The sequence below is a fragment of the Oryx dammah genome, unplaced genomic scaffold (assembly GCF_014754425.2).
Source record: "Oryx dammah isolate SB20612 unplaced genomic scaffold, SCBI_Odam_1.1 HiC_scaffold_24, whole genome shotgun sequence".
Taxonomy (NCBI): domain Eukaryota; kingdom Metazoa; phylum Chordata; class Mammalia; order Artiodactyla; family Bovidae; genus Oryx; species Oryx dammah.
The window spans coordinates 52,613,613-52,633,720 of record NW_024070208.1 but is presented as its reverse complement, the minus strand read 5'-3'; the positions used below and the strand labels follow the sequence as shown (position 1 = coordinate 52,633,720).

Sequence of the window (20,108 nt, the reverse complement as noted above, 5' to 3'; positions counted from 1 at the left end):
TGTTCCCCTCTCCCCTCTACAAAAGTGTTCTTCCTTCCCCTTCAGGGACTTGCATGTGGCTCCCCGGGGTTGCAGACCCCAGACTACAATTCTCTGATGATCTGAGCAAATCCATCTTGGCTGGAGAAATATCTGACAATCTATTTGTTTCAGGTCAACAATAGGAATTATCATCATCTCCATTTCACAAAAGGAAAATCTGAGACCCACAAAGATGAAGTTTTTCCTACATGGCCCGTAGTGGCAAGGCTGGAATGGAAAGCTAAGTAATTAACCCCAGAGTGTGCACACTTGTCATAACACCAACCATCTCATTGGAAATTATTAACTGAATTGACATTGGAAGTGACAAGGGAGATCTGGCCCGGTTTCCTCACTGTGAAGATGAGAAAACCGAAGTCCAAACAGGAGTGCGATCAGGCCCATGTCTCACTGTTAGTGAGGGCAGAGTCATGCCCAGACCCACATCTCTGGGCTCTGGTCTGATGCTCTTTACTCTCTCTTGTGCCATCCCTCTGCTTAAGAAAAATAAACAAATCAACCAATAAAAGTGTGCTGACCACTAGTGTTTGGAACAGGGAACTCTGCTCTATGTTATGTGATAGCCTGGATGGGAGTTTGAGGGAGAATGGATACATGTATATGAATGGGTGAGTCCCTTTGCTGTCCACCTGAAACTATCACAACATTGTTAATCAGCTATACCCCAAAATGAAACAAAAAGTTTTTAAAAAAGAAATAAGTCAAATAATTGCATATAAAAGACTCTACCCAGTAAACCATCATTTCCCTCAGCCCTTGACAACCAAACACTTTGTTTTCTTGGTTGCCAATGGATTTGCCATTCTGGATATTTCAGATAAATGATATATAATTGTGAAAAAAAAAAAAAGGTGACTTGTCCATCCTGGGAAAACACTGCACCTAATGAATCAAAATACCTACATTATATTAGAAATTGGCTGATCAAAATCTTTAACAGCTTACATATGAGGTGGTGCAGGTTACATGGTTTTTCTTGAACTACCATTGATACATTAATACTATAGCAGTGTCAGTCTGCTGAAATGATGATTCAAGTATGTTTTTAAACATTGGTTAACATGAAACAAAAAAGAGGAATGTACTAAATCTTACCCTTGCACACTTTTCCCTGTTCTTGGGTTCACTTTGATGAGGTTATCCAGGTCTTTGGAACTTTAAACAAAAAGAAACATAATAAGTAAAAATGAAATTATATCAACTAATTAAGTCAAACTAATTACTTTAAAGGATATATGTGCTCAAGATGAGTTTTACAATTAAGTTTTGAGAGAAATCAATACCAGTCTATATGTTTCACTTAAAAGAGTAAAATTTTTGACTTTCATTGCTATCAGTTTCCTATATACTCTCAAAATAAAACCATAAAATTAGGGCAAGATTGAGTTTAAAAGATCATCTCTGGAACTATTTGCCCCAAAATCTTACCTTGTCAGCCCCATTTGGTATTCTACCTGATGCAATAGCTATAATTAAACTGTGTTTTGTTAATAATTTCCATTTAAAGGGTAAAGGGATTTAAATGAAAATTTAAACACTTTTGGACTTAAACACTTTTTCCTTTAAAGGGATTCTATATCCATTATTTCACATGATCTTTATAATAATCAAACAACAAAAGTGGAACAGACATTATGATCTTCGTTTTATAACTAAAGAAGTCTCAGCTTGGTATTCAAGGGACTTGCTCAAAGATACCCAGCTGATAAGTAGTGGAATTCAGATATTTTGACTCCAAACCACTTTTAAACACAGCTTCTCTAATGAGAGCCACAGACTGATTCAGAACTTGATGCACTAATTGATGGGAAGGAAGAAAGATAAGGTATAATCCTCACCTTGGGTTACTTCTGTTAACTTCAGGGGTCACTTGGATGAGATTGTCAAGACTCTGGCCCCTTTAAAACATAGAAAAAGTGGTAAGGTTAATAACAGATTACAACTAAGTTGATAAAACTATTCATTAAAACTCAGAAACAGTGTAAACAACCGAGATCACGCCAAAGAGCTGAAGATTATTAAAAGCACACAGAAGTATGTAGGGATTTATACATCTCTGAAACTCATTGAGACGCAGAGAGACACTACTTTAATCTTGGAGCCATCAGGCACTAGCAAATACTGAGATAGGCCTCTACTTTGATTCATTGAATGCTATGCCTTTAGCCTTTTCCAGGTGTACTAAACACATTCTGTAATAGTCTGTGTACACATTCCTGGAACATTCCACAAGGCACAACTCCACCCATCAGCTTCCAACATGCTGTGGGAATTTTGAACTTTGGAGAATCCTTATTTTGTAAAATTGTCAGCTGTTAGCAGATTTTCTGTTTAAACACTGGATTTAGATAAGTGTACCCTTAATATTCATTTGAAGGACTGCTGCTGAAGCCGAAGCTCCAATACTTTGGCCACATGATATGAAGAGACAACTCATTGGAAAAGACCCTGATGCTGGGAAAGATTGAAGGCCGGAGGAGAAGGGGATGACAGACGATGAGATGGATGGATGGTATCACCAGCTCAATGGACATGAGTTTGAGCAAGCTCCGGGAGATGGTGAAGGACAGGGAAGCCTGGCGTGCTGCAGTCCACTGGGGTCACGAAGAGTCAGACATGCATGACTCAGCAACCAAACAACAATAATGAGAAGCAATTTGTTAAAGTCTATAATATACAATCTGTTATCTCTTGCTCGTACCGACTGTATATTAAAACTACAAATTTTGACTGGTTGTGTTGGTAATAAACAGTAAGATTAAAACCTATCAACTTTTGAAATGTAAGTTATAATGTAAAACTGTAATGTAAAACACCATGTAGTCACTGAGAATGACTCAATATTTTACAGTTACCCTTTAGGATATATGCTTCTGATCTTAATGGAATTTTTCTTTTTCCTATTGCTTCTACATGTGTTTTCCACATTCCCAGTGCCAGCCAGTGTGCCTCTGATCTACAGAGGATACCATATGGGTAAAGAACATCCACAGAAGGCACATTTATACCCTGTATCCCCATGCCCCATGGCCCTGCTAAGATCAGATCATAAAGTCTCCAAGGTGGTGTCAATGCAACATCAAAAGATACAGATATCTGGAAGCAGCTAGCTAGATGCTGACTCAAGTTCTTCCTTATTTCCAGATGTCTGAGAATGTGCACATTCATGCTAAAAGCAGCAAACAAAGGTTGAACATTTTTCATGCAAATAATGAAATTGTTAACCCCGAAAAAAACAACTATTCTACCCCAGAATATCCTATGTTGATTTTTTAACCCTTTGTTGCCTAAACAAAATATGTGGAATTTGAATGCTGCTGCTGCTGCTAAGCCATTTCCTTCTCCAATGCATGAAAGTGAAAAGTGAAAGGGAAGTCACTCAGTCGTGTCCGACTCTTCGCGCCCCCATGGACTGCAGCCCACCAGGCTCCTCCATCCATGGGATTTTCCAGGCAAGAGTACTGGAGTAGGGTGCCATCACCTTCTCCGATTTGAATGCTAGTGGCTGAGAAAAAAATATTCCCAGGATTCTCTTTCTAGTACTTTGAGTACTAGAAAGTACAAGCACACACACATACTTTGAGTACTAGCAACAGTAGTACTCATTGGAGTACTCAAGAAGAAATCCCACAGCATTAAGCATTACAACTCCTCCCTTGTAATATCTGTGTTGGTTCTGTTGGAGACCTTGATCTCTTTATTTTGAATAAAGCACACAGAGGGTTGTCTAAATTTTAAGGTTCATAAACTCAATAAAGAAGACTGTGCTAGTGGGAAGCAGTGGGTGGGTGGGAAGCAGTGCCTCATAGTGTATATCTCTTCAATACTTATGCAGTCTTTCAATCCACAAACAGTTACAGAAAGCCTACAGTGGCCCCAACTGCTGAGATAGCTGTGACCAATACAGACAGGCTTAACCCTAAAGAAACGTCCATTCCAGGACTTCCCGGTGGTCCAGTGGTTAAGAATCCGCCTGCCAATGCAGGGGACACTATTTCCATCCCTGGTATGGGAAGATCCTACATGCTGCAGGCAACTAAGGGCACCACAATTACTAGAGTTTGGCACTCTAGAGCCCACAAGCCACAAGAACTAAAGCCCACATGCCCTACAGCCCGTGTTCCACAACAAGAGAAGCCACCACCAAGGGAAAGCCATGCACTGCAACTGGAGGGTAGCCCCCACTCACTGCAACTAGAGAAAGCTCACGTGCAGTAGCAAAGACCCAGTGCAGTCAAAAATAATAAATTAAAATCAATAAATTTTAAAAAGAAGCTTCCATTCTAACTTGGCGAGAGGCAGGCTATATGCAATCAAACCTATAAATGAATGCTACAATTCTAGATAATAACATATGGCATTAAAAATCAGTGCCTGGTGCCCGTGATGCTAGGTTTGGAGAAGGGCGTGGTGATGTAATTATATTCAATGGTTAGAAACAGTCTCTTTGAGAAGGTAACAATTTGGAAATGGAGCTACCCAAAGTGGGAATAGCAGTCACAGAAGTGCTAAGGCAGGAGTGAGGCTGGATAGAAAAGAGCTAAGTTTGGCTGGACTTTACTGAACATATGAAAGGCCATTGCTCAAGTTTAGAACTTAATTCTACCTGAATTAAGAGAACTTTAAAAGTTTTTTAATAAGGGAGGGAGACAATCTTACTTTATCTTTAAGAGAGCCACAGAGTTTAATGATGCTTGGTGAAAGGAAAAAAAGAAGACTACTGCCCTTAAAGCTCCCAGGAAGCACACACATACAAATACACGAATAGACACAAAGACTGCAACACTCTTACACACATACACACATGTACACACACATACACAATCGTGCACATAGGTACTCATATACATACAAAAGCACATGGATATACTCACACATATATTCAGGCACACACAAGCATTTGTGAGGATGTATACACACATATGTCTGCACATACATGCGTGCACTCATATGCATTCACGCATGTAGACACACATCTATGCACACACAAGTATACATATGTGAATGCATACATTTGTGTGTGTGTGCATGTGAACACATAGGCATACACACACACACACCCCTCAACCTATGAAAAACAATAGGTAATGATTTGAAATACTCTCTTTAATAAAAATTAGAAAGGTAAAACATAAATTTTTCTTGTAGAGTCAAAGTAAATTAAGTATTTGAAAGTATCTAAATTATTATTGTCATTTAGTCACTAAGTCATGTCCAACTCTTTGTTACACCATGGACTCTAGTCTACCAGAGTCCTCTGTCCCTGGAATTCTCCAGGCAAGAAAACTGGAGTGGATTGCCATTTCCTTCTCTGGTGGATATTTCCGACCCAGAGATCAAACCTACATCTCCTGCACTGGCAGGCAGATTTTTTACCACTGAGCCACCAGGGAAGCCCGATCTAAATCATTAAGAAAACATAATTCATGTGAATCTTTATTATTGCTCTTAATTATTTGTATCTCCGATGTGCCAAGTGTGATAGTATTATGATCTCTAAATTGAAGCATGGGGCAAGTGACACAGCCAGAATTTGAACCCTGATCCTTCAGACTCCCTGCTCACTTTCACTGCCTCAAGCTCCCTCCCGGAAATACCTAGGTAACCAGGGAAATCAGTGCTTTCTTCTCAGTTTATTGGCTGCAAAAAACTGCACGTCTCTAACAACGGGTCACTGGCTCTGCAACCACACCAGCATTGCTGAGAACAGGACAGCCTGACGATGCACACCAGCTTTCAGCCAGCCGGGCCCTGGCTCTGACGGGGCCTGCAGGCCTTAGTGCCATATTTCAGAATCAACTCATAATATCATGTACTGAGTGAACGGAATGGAAAGAGGTTCAAAAGAAACCACATGGAATTACTTGGTATGCTTCTCAGTAACATGACAACAAGCTCAGTTTCAGATATGTTCCATCTGTCATTTAAAAAATAAAAAAAAAAGCAAGAGGACATAAGCCTTCCAGATTTCCTTGGCAATTCATGGGTAGGGCAAGTCTTTTACAAAGTATGCTTTCTTAACCTCTTCATCTTTAAACATACATTACAAAACATACATATATACACACTGCACACAAATATAGTATACATGCACACACGATCTGTACATAAACACATTCACACACACTACTTACACACCCACAGAATACACTTATTTATATACACTATGCATACATACACGTACACTTATACACACATACTACTTATATACACACATATACATTTATATATATATATACATTGTGATGGGCTTTCCTGGTGGTTCAGATGGTAAATAATCTGCCTTCAATGCAGGAGACCTGGGTTTGATCCCTAGGTTGGGAAGATTCCCCAGGAGAAGGGAATGGTATCCACTCCAGTATTCTTGCCTGGAGAATTCCAAGGACAGAGTAATCTGGTGGGCTATAGTCCATGGGATTGCAGAGAGTCACATGGCTGAGCAACTAACACTTTCACTTTCATATCCACACGGTGATGGTTAATTTCACATGTCAGCTTGACCGGGCCACAGGGTGCCCAGATATTTGGTCAAGTATTATTCCAGGTGTGCTGTGAGGGAGTTTGGGGATGAGCTTAACATCCGAATCTGTAGACTGAGTAAAGCAGATGGCCATGCCCAACATGGGTGGGCCATGGCTATTCAGTTGAAAGACTGAATAGAACAAAAAGGCTGAGGTAAGAGGAGACTTTGCCTGCCTGAGTGTTTGACCTAAAACATTGCTCTTCTCTTGCCCTTAAACTGAAGCTTAAACATGGGCTCTCCTGGTCTAAGGCCTTCAAACTGGAACTGGAACTACACAACCAGTTGGGTCTCCAGCTTGCCAACAATAGATCTTGGGAACTGTCAGCATCCATAGGGGTATGTGCTAATTCCTTATAATAAATCTCTCTTTCTACCTGTATATCCTACTGTATTTCTACTGTATATTCTACTGTTTTGTTTCTTTGGAGAATCCTGATTAATATACACTCATACACATATCAACACACTTATATATACATACATACATTTATACATAACACACTTTTTATGTCTTTAATAAATAGAATTCACTTAAAGTATATATTTTAAAACTTTTGATTTATTTTATATTGGAATATAGCCGATTAACAATGCTGTGATAGTTTCAGGTAGACAGCAAAAGGAGTCAGCATACATATACATGTATCCCTTCTTGCTCAACCTTCTCTCCCATCCAGGCTGCCACATAACATGGAGCAGAGTTCCCTGTGGTATACAGTAGGCCCTTGATGATTATCCATTCTAAATATAGAGTGTGTATACATGACATTACTATTTACACTGTACGTACACATACATGCTCACACACACACACACACACACATACACACAAAGAAATAAATACTAGATAAAGGTAGTCAAGCTCCCATTAAATTTCTCAAAATCTACCTTATAGCAGATGTCACCTGAGAATAAAATGCAAGAGGTCACTTCTGTGTATCAGTCATATAGAATTGCTTAATATGATGTAGTTGGGAAAAAATAGTTCAGTTTGGTTTGAATTCCAATTTGCTCTCCTGAATACAAGTACTCAGAATTCCAGTGAGTTTATAAATGTCAAAGGAGAAATGAAAAGCTTTAAATTACTTACCTCTTAATATTTTTATTTGTTTCAGGATTTACTTTAATAAGCCCATTGAGGTCTTGCTTCCTTTGAGTAAGGAAATGAGTTTTAATGAATGTCATTAAAATAGAACACTAATCAAGTAAACAATGATTGGAAAAATTAAGAAGTGATAAAATATACACATTCTCTAACAATGTAATTTTTAAAGCTCTAAATGCAAATTAAAACTCTTCTCTCACATCCTGAGCTAAAACCATTTAAGTCTCTTAATTTATCAACAAGAAACTTAGCATGTTTCTGTTTTATTCTCAAAATGTGTACGTATACATTAAATGACTTGCTATTTAACAAAATCAACCTTGCCCTCAGATACATCTTGTTTGAATATCCCAGATGGGTGGCACTGAAGTAACGTAAGCTATTAATAGATAAAGTTCTATACTGGATCCAGATATAATATAAATTTCCATCTAATAAATCAGATATAATTGCCTGTTCTATTTTTAGATGACAGTAATAATATAAATAATAGTTTTACAGTATTAAAAATAATAAGAAAAATAGATGTCTTGATATAAATGTACTACTCCCCCAAATCAAGCCTTTTAGAATATAATTAGATTGTGTGTGTGTGTTAGTTGCTCAGTCATGTCCAACTCTTTGTAGCCCCATGGACTGTAGCCCAACAGACTCTTCTGTCCATGGGATTCTCCAGGCAAGAATACTAGAGTGGGTAGCCATTCCCTTTTCCAGGGGATCTTCCTGACCCAGTGATCGAACCCAAGTCTCCTGCATTGCAGGCAGATTCTTTACCTTCTGAGCCAACAGGGAAGCCCATAATTAGATTATGGTAAATTATAAGGGCAAGAAAAGGCCTTAACATGGTAGGAAAATAAATGACTCACTTCTTGGGGAGATGCCTGTTTCCTCCATTAAAAGGCACTGAGAAATATCAGAAAGGGCATAGCCCGAATTCAAAGGGGGCAGTAGGAGATGGCAAAAGTACTGTGACTGGGCCCTGCTGCCTTGTGGACCCAGCTCTGAGCAAGGCCAGGATGAGAGGCTCTTACTCACAGTGTGTGCACCTGCCCAGCGCCTCCCTTAGACTGCCTTCTGAGACACCATCCTTAGAGAAGTTCATGTCATGAGGTTTAGTCAAGCCTCACTCTTGGTTACCTTTGCCATTTTAAAAACTCACTTTTAAAATGTCAAGATTGTACTTTCTTTAGACACAAAGGAATTCAATTCAATAACTCACCTCTAAAGCCAAACCGAAATCTGGGAGAAAAGGCAACTTCCTATCAAACATTGGGACAATTCTTCAAAAATAAGCAATTTTATGGGGAGCAAGGAGGAAAAGTCATGTGACCCATCATTCTTACCCAATTCCATGGTAGTAAAATTAAAGTGCTAAATCATTTTATCTTTGTGCTTCCCTGTGGCTCAGATGGTAAAGAATCTTCCTGCATGCAGGAGACCCAGGCTCACTCTCTGAGTTGGCAAGATCCCCTGGAGAAGGAAATGGCAACCCACTCCAGTATTCTTCCCTGGAGAATTCCATGGACAGAGGAGCCTGGCAGGCTACAGTCCATGGGGTCACAAAGAGTCAGACAGGGAAAGGTCATGTAGCCCCTCATTATTATCCAATTCCATGTTAGTAAAACATGTTTCTGAAATTAAAATGCCAACTCATTTTATCTTATTGTCACTTACAGAAATCAGATTTAAAGACACTAGTATGTCTTACCCAGTGGTGTTTGCACTTTCTTTGGGATTTACTTTGATAATGCTATCAAGGTCTTTACTTCTTAAAAAAAAGAAAATTAAATCAGTTTCAAAGTATTCCCATAGTATTTTTTAATATACACATTCCACATTATTGATGATTAATTCAAGCTTTTGGAGAAAATTATTATACTAGTATTAAATTCATTTTTGTTACAAAACTTATCTATCAATAAAAAGTTAACTTAATCTCTAGGATTCTATAGGGCTACATAAATTTAAATTAAGATAGAACATACTATAGACTCTCCAAGGTAAAGCTTGGCGCAATAGGGTTCAGACACAGAGGAGAGGAGCCAGACTCAAAGATATGTCCCCCTTAAATGGGCTGAGAAAATCACACAGCTAACCCAGGAGAAAATAACCAAGATTCAGAAACATAAAAGCTGCTCTCACCCTCTGCTTGTCTGATCTGTCGTGGCATTTGCTTTAATAACCTCTTTGAGATCTTGGCTTCTTTGGGAAAAACATGAAAACCTGTATCAGTTAGGTTGCATTCAGTTTTCTCTGAAAACCGTATTAACAAGAACATCCCTGAAAGGGTGTCAGATGTTTCCAGGGCCAACTGACTGGAGAAATTGTGATGTAATTCTTCCTTAGCTTATCTTTATTAATGTCCACAGTTTAAAAAGCTTCACCAGGACTTCCCTGGTGGTCCAGTGGTTAAGATTCTGCACTCCTAATGCAGGAGGCCCAGGTTCAATCCCTGGTCTGGGAACTAGATCTCTCATGCCGCAGCTAAGACCCAAGACAACCAAATAAATTAAAAAAAAAAAAAAAAACTTTACCAACACACTTCTCACTTTGCTTTTTTGTCCTTTATATTTCTTAAATAGAAAATTTGTCTCATTTTTAAGTTATTTAAGAAAATATAGAATAACAGGCTTTCCTGCACATTAGTCCAACTTGAGCATGTGGTCTTATGGAAACAGGATTCATCATATTCCTTACTTCCTCTCTCTGACAGGCCCCAAAGTGCAACAGCTCATCTGTGACAGGAAACCATAACACTCCATTTCTAATGAGGTGTAAAAAGCTAGCATGAAAAAAGGGAGCCCCATCACATTAGAAGCTTTACTTACCCTTTTTCAATTTTGTCAGCCCTTTGATTAACTTTAATAAGACTTCCAAGGCCTTGGTTTCTTTACAGCATTGGAGGGGGTGGAGAGAGCAGAGCAGTGGAGAGAGAAAGAGAGAAATTCAACAGCAGATTTCTCACAATAGGAGTAAGATGTTATCAGTACCTAAAACATCAGAAGTCTTTAGAAATATTTAATTCAAGTGGCTCTTCTCATGCCAAATGCTGATATGCTAACTATCCTATAGTGAGGACCCAACCATGACTCAGTCATGATTAACTCAATTTAAAAGTTCCACATTTCAACTTTTGCTTTCTTTATCCTTCGAGGGTAGGTTGGTGGGAAGCTAACTCTAATATATGTGTTGAGATATTGTCTGCCTTAAAATCATTCATATCAAGGGTGGAAATCAGAGGATCAACATTTTGAATCTAAACACTTTGAAGATTTAGAAAAGTCATCTTTAATAAAAAGAAACCTTGGAAAAGCAGAAATAACTCTATGATGACTTCAGTACTTTATATAAGTTGGTCACAACCAATAAAACTTTCACAGGCTGATAGCTTAAAACAGGGAAAATGAAAGCTAATCTCTCTAAATACCCCAATTGTTCAATGTTATTTTCATCTGTCTCTGTCTTTCACTGTGATAAGACTGTTGACATCTGAGGTTTTCTTTCTGTATAAAGAAGAAGGAGGGAAGAAGGAAAAGAAACTATGCCTGCCCCCTACTACACCATTGAGAGCTGTCTTTTCTGCATCAAAGCCCAGTCACTATCAAGTTATCCCAGATTATAAATCATTCCCTTTTTTCCTCTTCCCTAGCCCATACTGTGATTGACTTGTGATACTCATCTTCTGTTTCCTGATTTCCACCACTTTAAAGGAACTTTCCAAATTTCATTTCTTAAAAAATCTGAAATCTCATCTTCTCCTCTAAAACTCATATAACCACTTACAGAGAATTGACTGCTTTCTCACTTCATCTGTTCTCTATTTGAAAAAAAATGAAATAGAGTATGCACACATTCCTCGTCTGTGACCGAGGAAACCATAAGACTCCATTTCTAATGAGGTGTAAAAAGCTAACATGAAAAAAGGGAGCCCCATCACATTAGAAGCCCCATGTACATTAGAATGCACATTCATACTGTACTCTGCTAAGTCACTTTAGTCGTGTCTGACTCTGTGCGACCCCATAGACGGCAGCCTACCAGGCTCCCCCGTCCCTGGGATTCTCCAGGCAAGAACACTGGAGTGGGTTGCCATTTCCTTCTCCAATGCATGAAAGTGAAAAGTGAAAGTGAAGCTGTTGAGTTGTGTCCGACTCTTAGCGACCCCATGGACTGCAGCCTACCAGGCTCCTCCCATGGGATTTTCCAGGCAAGAGTACTGGAGTGGGTTGCCATTGCCTTCTCCTCATACTGTAGTAATAAGTTGTGAATAAGTATTTGATGTCTGAATGGAGGTGGTGATTATCAACACTTTACTATATAGATTTTGTTAAGTGTTCTACATTAGAGAGGGTTAAGAAGGCATACTGCCAAGCTTGACCAGTAAAGCTAGAACATCTGCCTGTGCACAGATTGGCACAGATGAATGGTTTTTAAAGATAACCAGGACAATAGAAATCATCATGTTAGGAAGGCAAATCTAATGACTAACCAAATACAACTTAAAAATAGCCAATCTGGAGAAAAAGCAGTGGAGACCTCATATATCTTTAGCCTGATGCAATTCTTGATTGTTCTGGGATTTTCTCTAATGAAACTGTCAAAAGTTTGCTATTTTTCAACATGAAAAATAATATTAGTAGTAATTCATTTTCTAGTATATCAGTGTCAGTCTAGAACTGTAAGTCAACTTCTTTAAATGTTCAGTTACTGACCATTAATTAACACTTTTTATGATACAAAGTCAATAAAAGCATGGCTTTTGACCTTGAGATGTTTACAAGTGCATCTTAGTGATAGACAAATGAACATTCCAACTGAAAAATACTTTAGTCCCTGGTAAAGACTTCAGGGGTGAGGGGCTATACTATTGGCATCAAAATGTCTTATAGTGAATATATTTGGTCCATAAACCAGCCTATTGTCCACTACTTCTAGTGATCTGTTTGACTTCTTCCACTTTTAGATGTAAAAGGGAACTTGGAGACCATCTGTTTAGATCATACCCTTCATTTTATGGACTGAGGAAACAGAGGCCACTTGTCCAGGGTCACCCTGATTGATCCTAGTGACAGAGGTAGCACCAAGACACTCTCCCCTCCATCTCCTGACCCTGATCAATGGTCTGTTCCACCAGCCTGTCTGACTCTTGTCTTGAGCAGAAGGTCTCCCCCAGGAAATGGCACACAGTTTACGAATCAATCAAAAAAGGCTGTAAGAGTCTCAATCACATCTTACCCTTTGCCATCTTTATCTGTCCGCGTATTCACAAAGATGAGATTTTCAAGGCTTTTGGCTCTAAAAAATACAAAGAAATTAAAATAAGAGACTGCATATCGAAAAAAAATTATGTGTTATCTTGAAAGGTCAGATACAGTAAAAAATTTTCAGGAATTGCTCATTTACTTTTACTGAATAGAGCAGCAGAAATCCTTCTGGGCAATTATGTCTGAACTAAATGTACAATACTGAGTGCACCGCCCCATCTGTTAGCACATTTTTATGCCAGAGAAGATAACTCCCTTCCAGCTAATGTCTGAAAGAATAAAACAAGCAATCTGGGAGATATTTTCAGGTTAGAGACAGATGCACTTACCTTTTCTCCGTTAATTCTGACTTAAGATTTGCTCTGAAGAGACCATCGAGACCTTGATTTCTTTAAAAGAATTGAGTAAAAAACCTTGTCACTATTAATGATGGATACTTAACTCATCTAAGCAAAGATCAGTTTATATCTGAGACAGGAAATAGAAGTTGTTTGGGAAAAGATGAGCCATGATTCCTGAAATCACTTTATTCCAAACAGATTTTTTTCCTGGACTCAAATATTAAATTGCAGTGGACCTTGGAGAAAAGAAAAGAAGATACATACTGGGGAACCTCAAGCTGTAATAAGTCCATTGTTTGCATTGTTTGCATTCAAGAAGTGTTATTCTTTTTTAATATGAGCCAATATTTACAAAGCTGGCCATGATGTGTGGACACCTGGAGTTTCAGGATCTCCTGAAAGTGTCCTGCAACTCTGGGCTCAAATTCTCACATTGTGACTGGAGCTGAGAAACATACAGGCATCTGGGACAGGCACTCCCTCCATGTTTCAGAGCCAGCTCCCTTCATGCATCTCTACTCACCTGGCCTCATCAGACTGTGGAGTCTGATTCCTGATCTAATACTTCCTTTGTAAATTAAAATTAAAAAAAAAACAAAACCTGAAAAGCAGCAAATCGTAGTGAGTCGTTGGTTCAATTCAGTTCAGTCACTCAGTCAGGTCCAACTCTTTGCGACACCATGAACCGCAGCACGCCAGGCCTCCGTGTCCATCACCAACTCCCGGAGTCCACCCAAACCCATGTCCATCGAGTCGGTGATGCCATCCAACCATCTCATCTTCTGTAGTCCCCTTCTCCTCCTGCCCTCAATCTTTCCCAGCATCAAGGTCTTTTCAAATGAGTCAGCTCCTTGCATCATGTGTCCAAAGTATTGGAGTTTCAGCTTCAACATCAGTCCTTCCAATGAACACCCAGGACTGATCTCCTTTAGGATGGACTGGTTGGATCTCCTTACAGTCCAAGGGACTCTCAAGAGTCTTCTCCAACACCACAGTTCAAAAGCATCAATTCTGCGGTGGTCAGCTTTCTTTATAGTCCAACTCTCACATCCATACCTGACCACTGGAAAAACCATAACCTGACTAGACAGACCTTTGTTGGCAAAGTAATGTCTCTGCCTTTTAATATGCTGTCTAGGTTGGTCATAACTTTCTTTCCAAGTGAGTCGTTGGTAGTCATTTATTAATAGATCATTTTTGTCAACACACATCTCTTTATCATCAGATCTGTGAACTCATTTGACATTTGCTTTGTTTCTCCTTCTCTCTGGTACCTACTTATTTCGTGCATTAGTGGGCCAAGTAACAGAGAGAGAACTAAAATTGCACTTCAAGCTTCAATTAATAAGATCTTTAAATTATGCAGTTACAAATGATTCAAAATAAGCAGGTAATATTAACTAAGAAAATGAGTGGGTTTTGTAATGATTAAACTAAAAACATTCAGTGACCAAACGAAACTATTTACATACTAATATAACAGAATTTCAGGAAGATAAATGTGCTTATTTTTATAACTGCTTTACTAAATCATGGTGTATGAAAATCAATGACACTTTAATATTAGTACCTTTAAATTGTAATAACCATTTGTAACAATGATGAAATGAAGATTTCCACAAGCTTTTTGTTCAAGATTTGTAGGACACTTTTGACTAGCCCAGTATATGGGTCCTCATGCTCAAAACTACTGAAAAGTAAATTCAGTACTTACCTATTCAAACTTTTGTTCATTTTGATGAGATTATCCAATTCTTCACTTTGGGAAAAGAAAGAATATCTCCCATCAGTAAAAGTCAGGGACATATTCAGCTTAAAACAACTATTTCTGAGTTTTCTGAAGTTCAACAAACTTCCCACCTTCATCATCCATGAAAAACATGTCTACCTTCCAAAGCTCTCCTCAGACAGACCTTTCTGCAACAAATCCTTCCCAGTCCTTTAAGTGAATAGAGATCCCTACATTTTTGGAAGCCTTGCAGTGTTTGGGGTTTTATATCTCCTTTATGGTACTTACCTTGCTGTACTTTGTAATGCATTAGGTTGGCCAAAAAGTTTGCCTAATTTTAAGTAAAAATAAGATGTGTTTTTCAAATTCACCAAGAATTTTATTGAATAACATATTCACTATCCAAACTTTTTGCCCAACCCAATAATAGTCACACAATTGTCTCCTTGCTTCTACATGCATGAGTGTGAGTGTACATAGAGAGAAACACAGACTCTACACACATTCCCACACCACTTAAAATTTAGATCAGCTTTATATTGGATCCTCTTCAGTGCTTAATCCGGAGTTTTTCACACAGTCGATGCTTAATACAAGGCCAGATTGCATCAAAAAATACAGATATGTTGACTTATTATAGATTCTATCTTTGCATAATGTGCTTGCACAGAGAAAATTTTGGAAAACACTTGTTTATCAGTAAGTCTGGTCTCTTTCTTGAATTCTACTCTCCCTCATTCCAGATCAGCTAGATTTGCTCTCCTGTTTTTGTATTTGAGAACTCTGAAGTCTATTGGCTGCTTCTTCAGGAGCTACCTGTTTAAGCCAAACCCCTGGGTTCTGGAATATTCCTTAGCTCAGCCCTCTCCCCAAAGAAGGAGGCCGGAGTGGTTCTTCCTTCCTGTTTGCTCCTCACAGAACCTCCTCCCCTAATCCCGTCTATCCACCCGCTTTACCCTCATTTCTCTTGCCTTCCTCATCCAGTTTTCCAGTTCATAAATCTTGGTTCTCTCTTCTTCCTGCTCTAGAATCACACATTTTCCACACTTCCTCAATGTTCCTCTTTCTTCTTGAGTCATCACTGGTGTAGACCAGGAGGCCAAGTAAGTAGGTAGTTAGACATTCAGGTTCCCAAGTCAGGGATACTTAGATTCCAATCCAGGCTTTACTGCTTATTACTTGGTGACTCTGGATGAGTTGCCTAACCTCTTGCTCTCTCAATTTTTCAGTTACAAAGTAAGAATACTAATTGTCCCCACCTCATAAAAGAACCAATAAGTTAATGAATAGAAAGTGATTAGCATGATAGCTAGCATGTCATAAACTCTCAATTAATTTTGGTAATTATAGTAAACAGTTCCCAATCAATATTAATGTTTTCACTTTTTAAATGCTCGCTATATTTATTTTTTAAACTGAATTTAGAGGCACCAAGACTGTGGCTCAGCTCTAGAGCTGAGTGACTAATGTGCTTGGAGATGCCTGGTACAGCAGATCACCAGAATAGTTACTGGGATGGTCCTTTCAGGGACCTGAAAAACTTATTCAATCAACGGCCATCACAGAGATGAATCCTTTCAAGTAATATTGCGTATTCAATGGTAGAGTCAAAGGCTGAGAATAAATATAGAAATGTGACAGTTGCTGATCCTGACAAAAAATGGATTAATGTTCTATCCTTGCATGGGACAAATGTTACCCAGACCCTAACACAACGCTATATTGTCATCTCTCATTTGAAATGCTACCTTCCAACTCTGAGTCTACAAATCTGTTCTACGTCCCCTAGGGAAAGAGCAACTCTATACATTTTTGCTCCAAACCTTTCTGACTGGTGAGTCACAATGAGATTATCAGGATTTGAGGTTCCACAAGAAAACTAGCATAGATCATGAAGAGACACTCTGTGGGAAATAAAGTAAAAGGGACACTGACTGCATTGTGAATGAAGAAGCTGAGCTTTAAAAATGGCATCAAGTTGATGAAAGCTTGGATATTGTTTCACCACTTCATTTGCAATAAATTAAATGCTCTTAGTCAGATAGGAGTAATAGTCCATTTCCCAAAGGAGTATTACAAAGCAACTCAGATAAAAATAAAAGCTCTATCAAGTCCCTACACATAGCCCAGAGCATCAGACATTTCCCCTGGTCCCCGTCAAAGTAACAGCTTCTCCCTGTGAAGAACATGTCTGGCTGTGGAATTTGTGTACCCTGGTGAGGAAGAGGGGACAGGAAAGGTAATCCAACTGGAGCTTTCACTGTTTTTGTTTGACTGGTGCCAAACCGTAGTTGCCCTTCGGCATCACTCACCTATCTCTCCCTTAAACAGCTGTCAAACCCGGAGGGATGGTGTGGGGAGGGAGGTGGGAGGGGGGTTCAGGATAGGGAACACGTGTACGCCTGTGGTGGATTCATGTTGATGTGTGGCAGAACCAATACAATATTGTAAAGTAATTAGCCTCCAAATAAAATAAATAAATTTAAATTAAAAAAAGAAAAAATTATTCAGTCCAAAAAACTGTTCAATCCCCATAAAAATATTACCTCAAACAAAAATAAATAAATAAAATGAGAAATCTAGACACTTAGACAACGGAAGAAATGAAAATGAAAAATTTAGGATACTTTCTACCGTCTCTGCCCAAATTTAGACTGTGCCCAAGAGTTGCAGAGAAGAGCTCCCCATCACTTCTGTGACTTCTCTTCAGGTCTTTGAGCTGGCAATCTTAACCGCCCTTTTAGCACTGCTAACTTTCACTGAACAAGGAAAAAAATTCTGTAGGCACAGGATTAAACCACGGAATGTTTATACCCAAGGTTTTCTCACTGCTCAGCATTGTCTTACCATTATCCACTATATAAATACTTCTGCTTTGCACAAAGCATTGTGTTAGAATTTGCAGATGACAGATGGTGAGAAAGACAAAATATCTGCTCTAGGAGATTAAAGAGATAACAAAGAAGATGAGACATTTACATAAATACCACAAAACAATACTAAATATATTAGCTGTTATGTAACTTGAATAATAGGACTCTAATCACTTAAGGAGGCAGAAGTCACATCTCACTGGGTCACTCACTTGGAAAAGACCTCACAGAGGTGTTGGTATCTGATCTGGATCTTGAAAAATGGCTATAACTTGAATGTATTGATACGGTGGCCTTGAGGCTGGAAAAGCCCTCATGAATAGAATGGTATAAACAAAGGCAGAGGCTCTGGAAACTTCAGAAAGGAAGTGGTCTACTTTGGTATTGAATGTAGGATAAATGGAACTGGTGAAGTCCGAAATTGCTAAGGAATGTTAGGTCAGAGCCAGGTTAACAAAGGCATTGCATGAAGTTATATGCAATTGACTAGGCCATGGGAAGCCAAGTGGGGTGATTTTTCAAGCAGAATCATAGAAAGAAAACTCCAGCAGTGATGGGTAGTAATGATCTAGTGGGAGAAGAGACTGGAGGAGTGTCAATCAGTCTGAATAGCTACTCTGATAACCTGTGGTGGAATCAATGAGGGTTTGAACTGGGTGAGACCATGGGGGTGTGCAGGGCACTTTAGACATTTAATCCATACATGCCTGATACTACACAGAGGGGTCGAGACGGAAGAATCAAAAATGATTGCAGAAAGGTGAGCTTGCCTGAATGAAAGAACACAGAAAAGACAGGAAATACCATATTTGGGGAGGAAGTTGAAAATAACCTAGGGCATTCTATATGGCGGTGCTGGGGAGATGGATAAGCACAGATCCGGGTCAGAACATAAATACAGGACTGGGGGTTTGGAGCAAGGTCACCACCATGAGCATCACTCCACAGAAGAGAAAGCAGAGAGAGAAGAGTGTCCATCAGTGTCAGTATTACCCATTTCTCAGGAACACTAATGTAGAGACTGACTCTTTCTTCCTTCAAATTATATATAATAAGCAGCATCAGGATTTCATTCATATTTGGAAGATTTAAAGGTACTGGCTAAGCATTTTTGAAACAGAGAGAGAAGAAAAATGCAAGTTCAGAACCTCTTGAGCGCTCACCCCTTGTTAGTTTTCTGAAGCGAAGTGGCCACTTTGACAATGCTCTCCAGATCCTGACTCCTTCAAACAATGAAAAATAAACTCATGTTAATGACAACTGAGCTATGCTTAAAGGAACTAAAGTATCTGTGTTCAGTGAAGAAAGCAAAAGTCCATAAGTTATCAGAAATTACTGACTTTATCTGAATAACAACAGCCTATCCCATCAGCTCACAGCACTCACACACGCGCACACATGCACGCCGGTCACTCCACCCAGGCATTGCCTCTGCCACCTCGTGCTCACTGAAACAATTACAGTTTCTCCTAAAGACATGTATCCGCTATGTGCAAGTTACATACTTTAAAAGGTTATGGGGGAAACATTGAATTAACTGCACAAGTAAACACAGAGTATGTTCAGAAGTTTTTCTATCAACCATAGAACATTATAATGTCATTGAGCATACATTATACATAACATTATAATGACACTGAGCATACATCCTTGGGCTTCCCTGGTGGCTTAGATGGTAAAGAATCCACATGCCAATGCGGGAGACCTGGGTTCAATCTCTGGGTCGGGAAGATCCCCTGGAGAAGGAAATGGCAACCTGCTCCAGTATTCTTGCCTGGAGAATCCCATGGACAGAAGAGCGTGGCAGGCTACCACTCACGGGGGCACAAAGAGTTGGACACAACTGAGCGACTAACAGTTTCAGTTTTCAAGGAAAATTGAGCAACATATTCAGAAGATCAATTAACCCCTTATATGAAGTGAAAGTATCTGTCTTCTTAGGCTTCCAAAGGGAAAGAAAGCACATTTAAAACTGTAGGGTATGTGGAATCACCTGACATGTAATGGACTTAAATCTCTAGGTCATGAAAAGACATAATTTTAGGTTTACCTGAATTGAGACCTGTGTTTCATAAACAATACTGTATAGAAAGTTAACAGAGTTCCATGAAGAAAGAATTTTGTAGTCAAGTAAACTGAGGAAACATAACTGACTTTTAGAGATTTGGAATGTACATATACACACACTGAAGGCTCTGGAAATTCATGATAGAGAAACCTATTCTCCTGTG

At 39.0% G+C, this 20,108-nt stretch overlaps 1 protein-coding gene and 1 non-coding gene across 2 annotated transcripts in view; one reads left to right on the top strand and one right to left on the bottom strand.

The window, feature by feature from the left end:
* SCEL (sciellin) overlaps positions 1-20,108 on the bottom strand; it is a 124,742-nt gene that overhangs the window by 47,368 nt on the left and 57,266 nt on the right. The window contains exons 12-21 of the mRNA XM_040266907.1: positions 19,041-19,100; positions 14,990-15,034; positions 13,264-13,323; positions 12,906-12,965; positions 10,499-10,558; positions 9,813-9,872; positions 9,379-9,435; positions 7,656-7,715; positions 1,881-1,940; positions 1,138-1,197 (exon numbers count right to left, since the gene is read on the bottom strand). Of these exons, the coding sequence (XP_040122841.1) occupies positions 1,138-1,197; positions 1,881-1,940; positions 7,656-7,715; positions 9,379-9,435; positions 9,813-9,872; positions 10,499-10,558; positions 12,906-12,965; positions 13,264-13,323; positions 14,990-15,034; positions 19,041-19,100 (582 nt within the window). The remainder of the gene's footprint in view (positions 1-1,137; positions 1,198-1,880; positions 1,941-7,655; positions 7,716-9,378; positions 9,436-9,812; positions 9,873-10,498; positions 10,559-12,905; positions 12,966-13,263; positions 13,324-14,989; positions 15,035-19,040; positions 19,101-20,108) is intronic.
* TRNAR-CCU lies at positions 10,062-10,134 on the top strand. The gene has a single exon. It is a non-coding gene; the product is annotated as a tRNA-Arg (tRNA).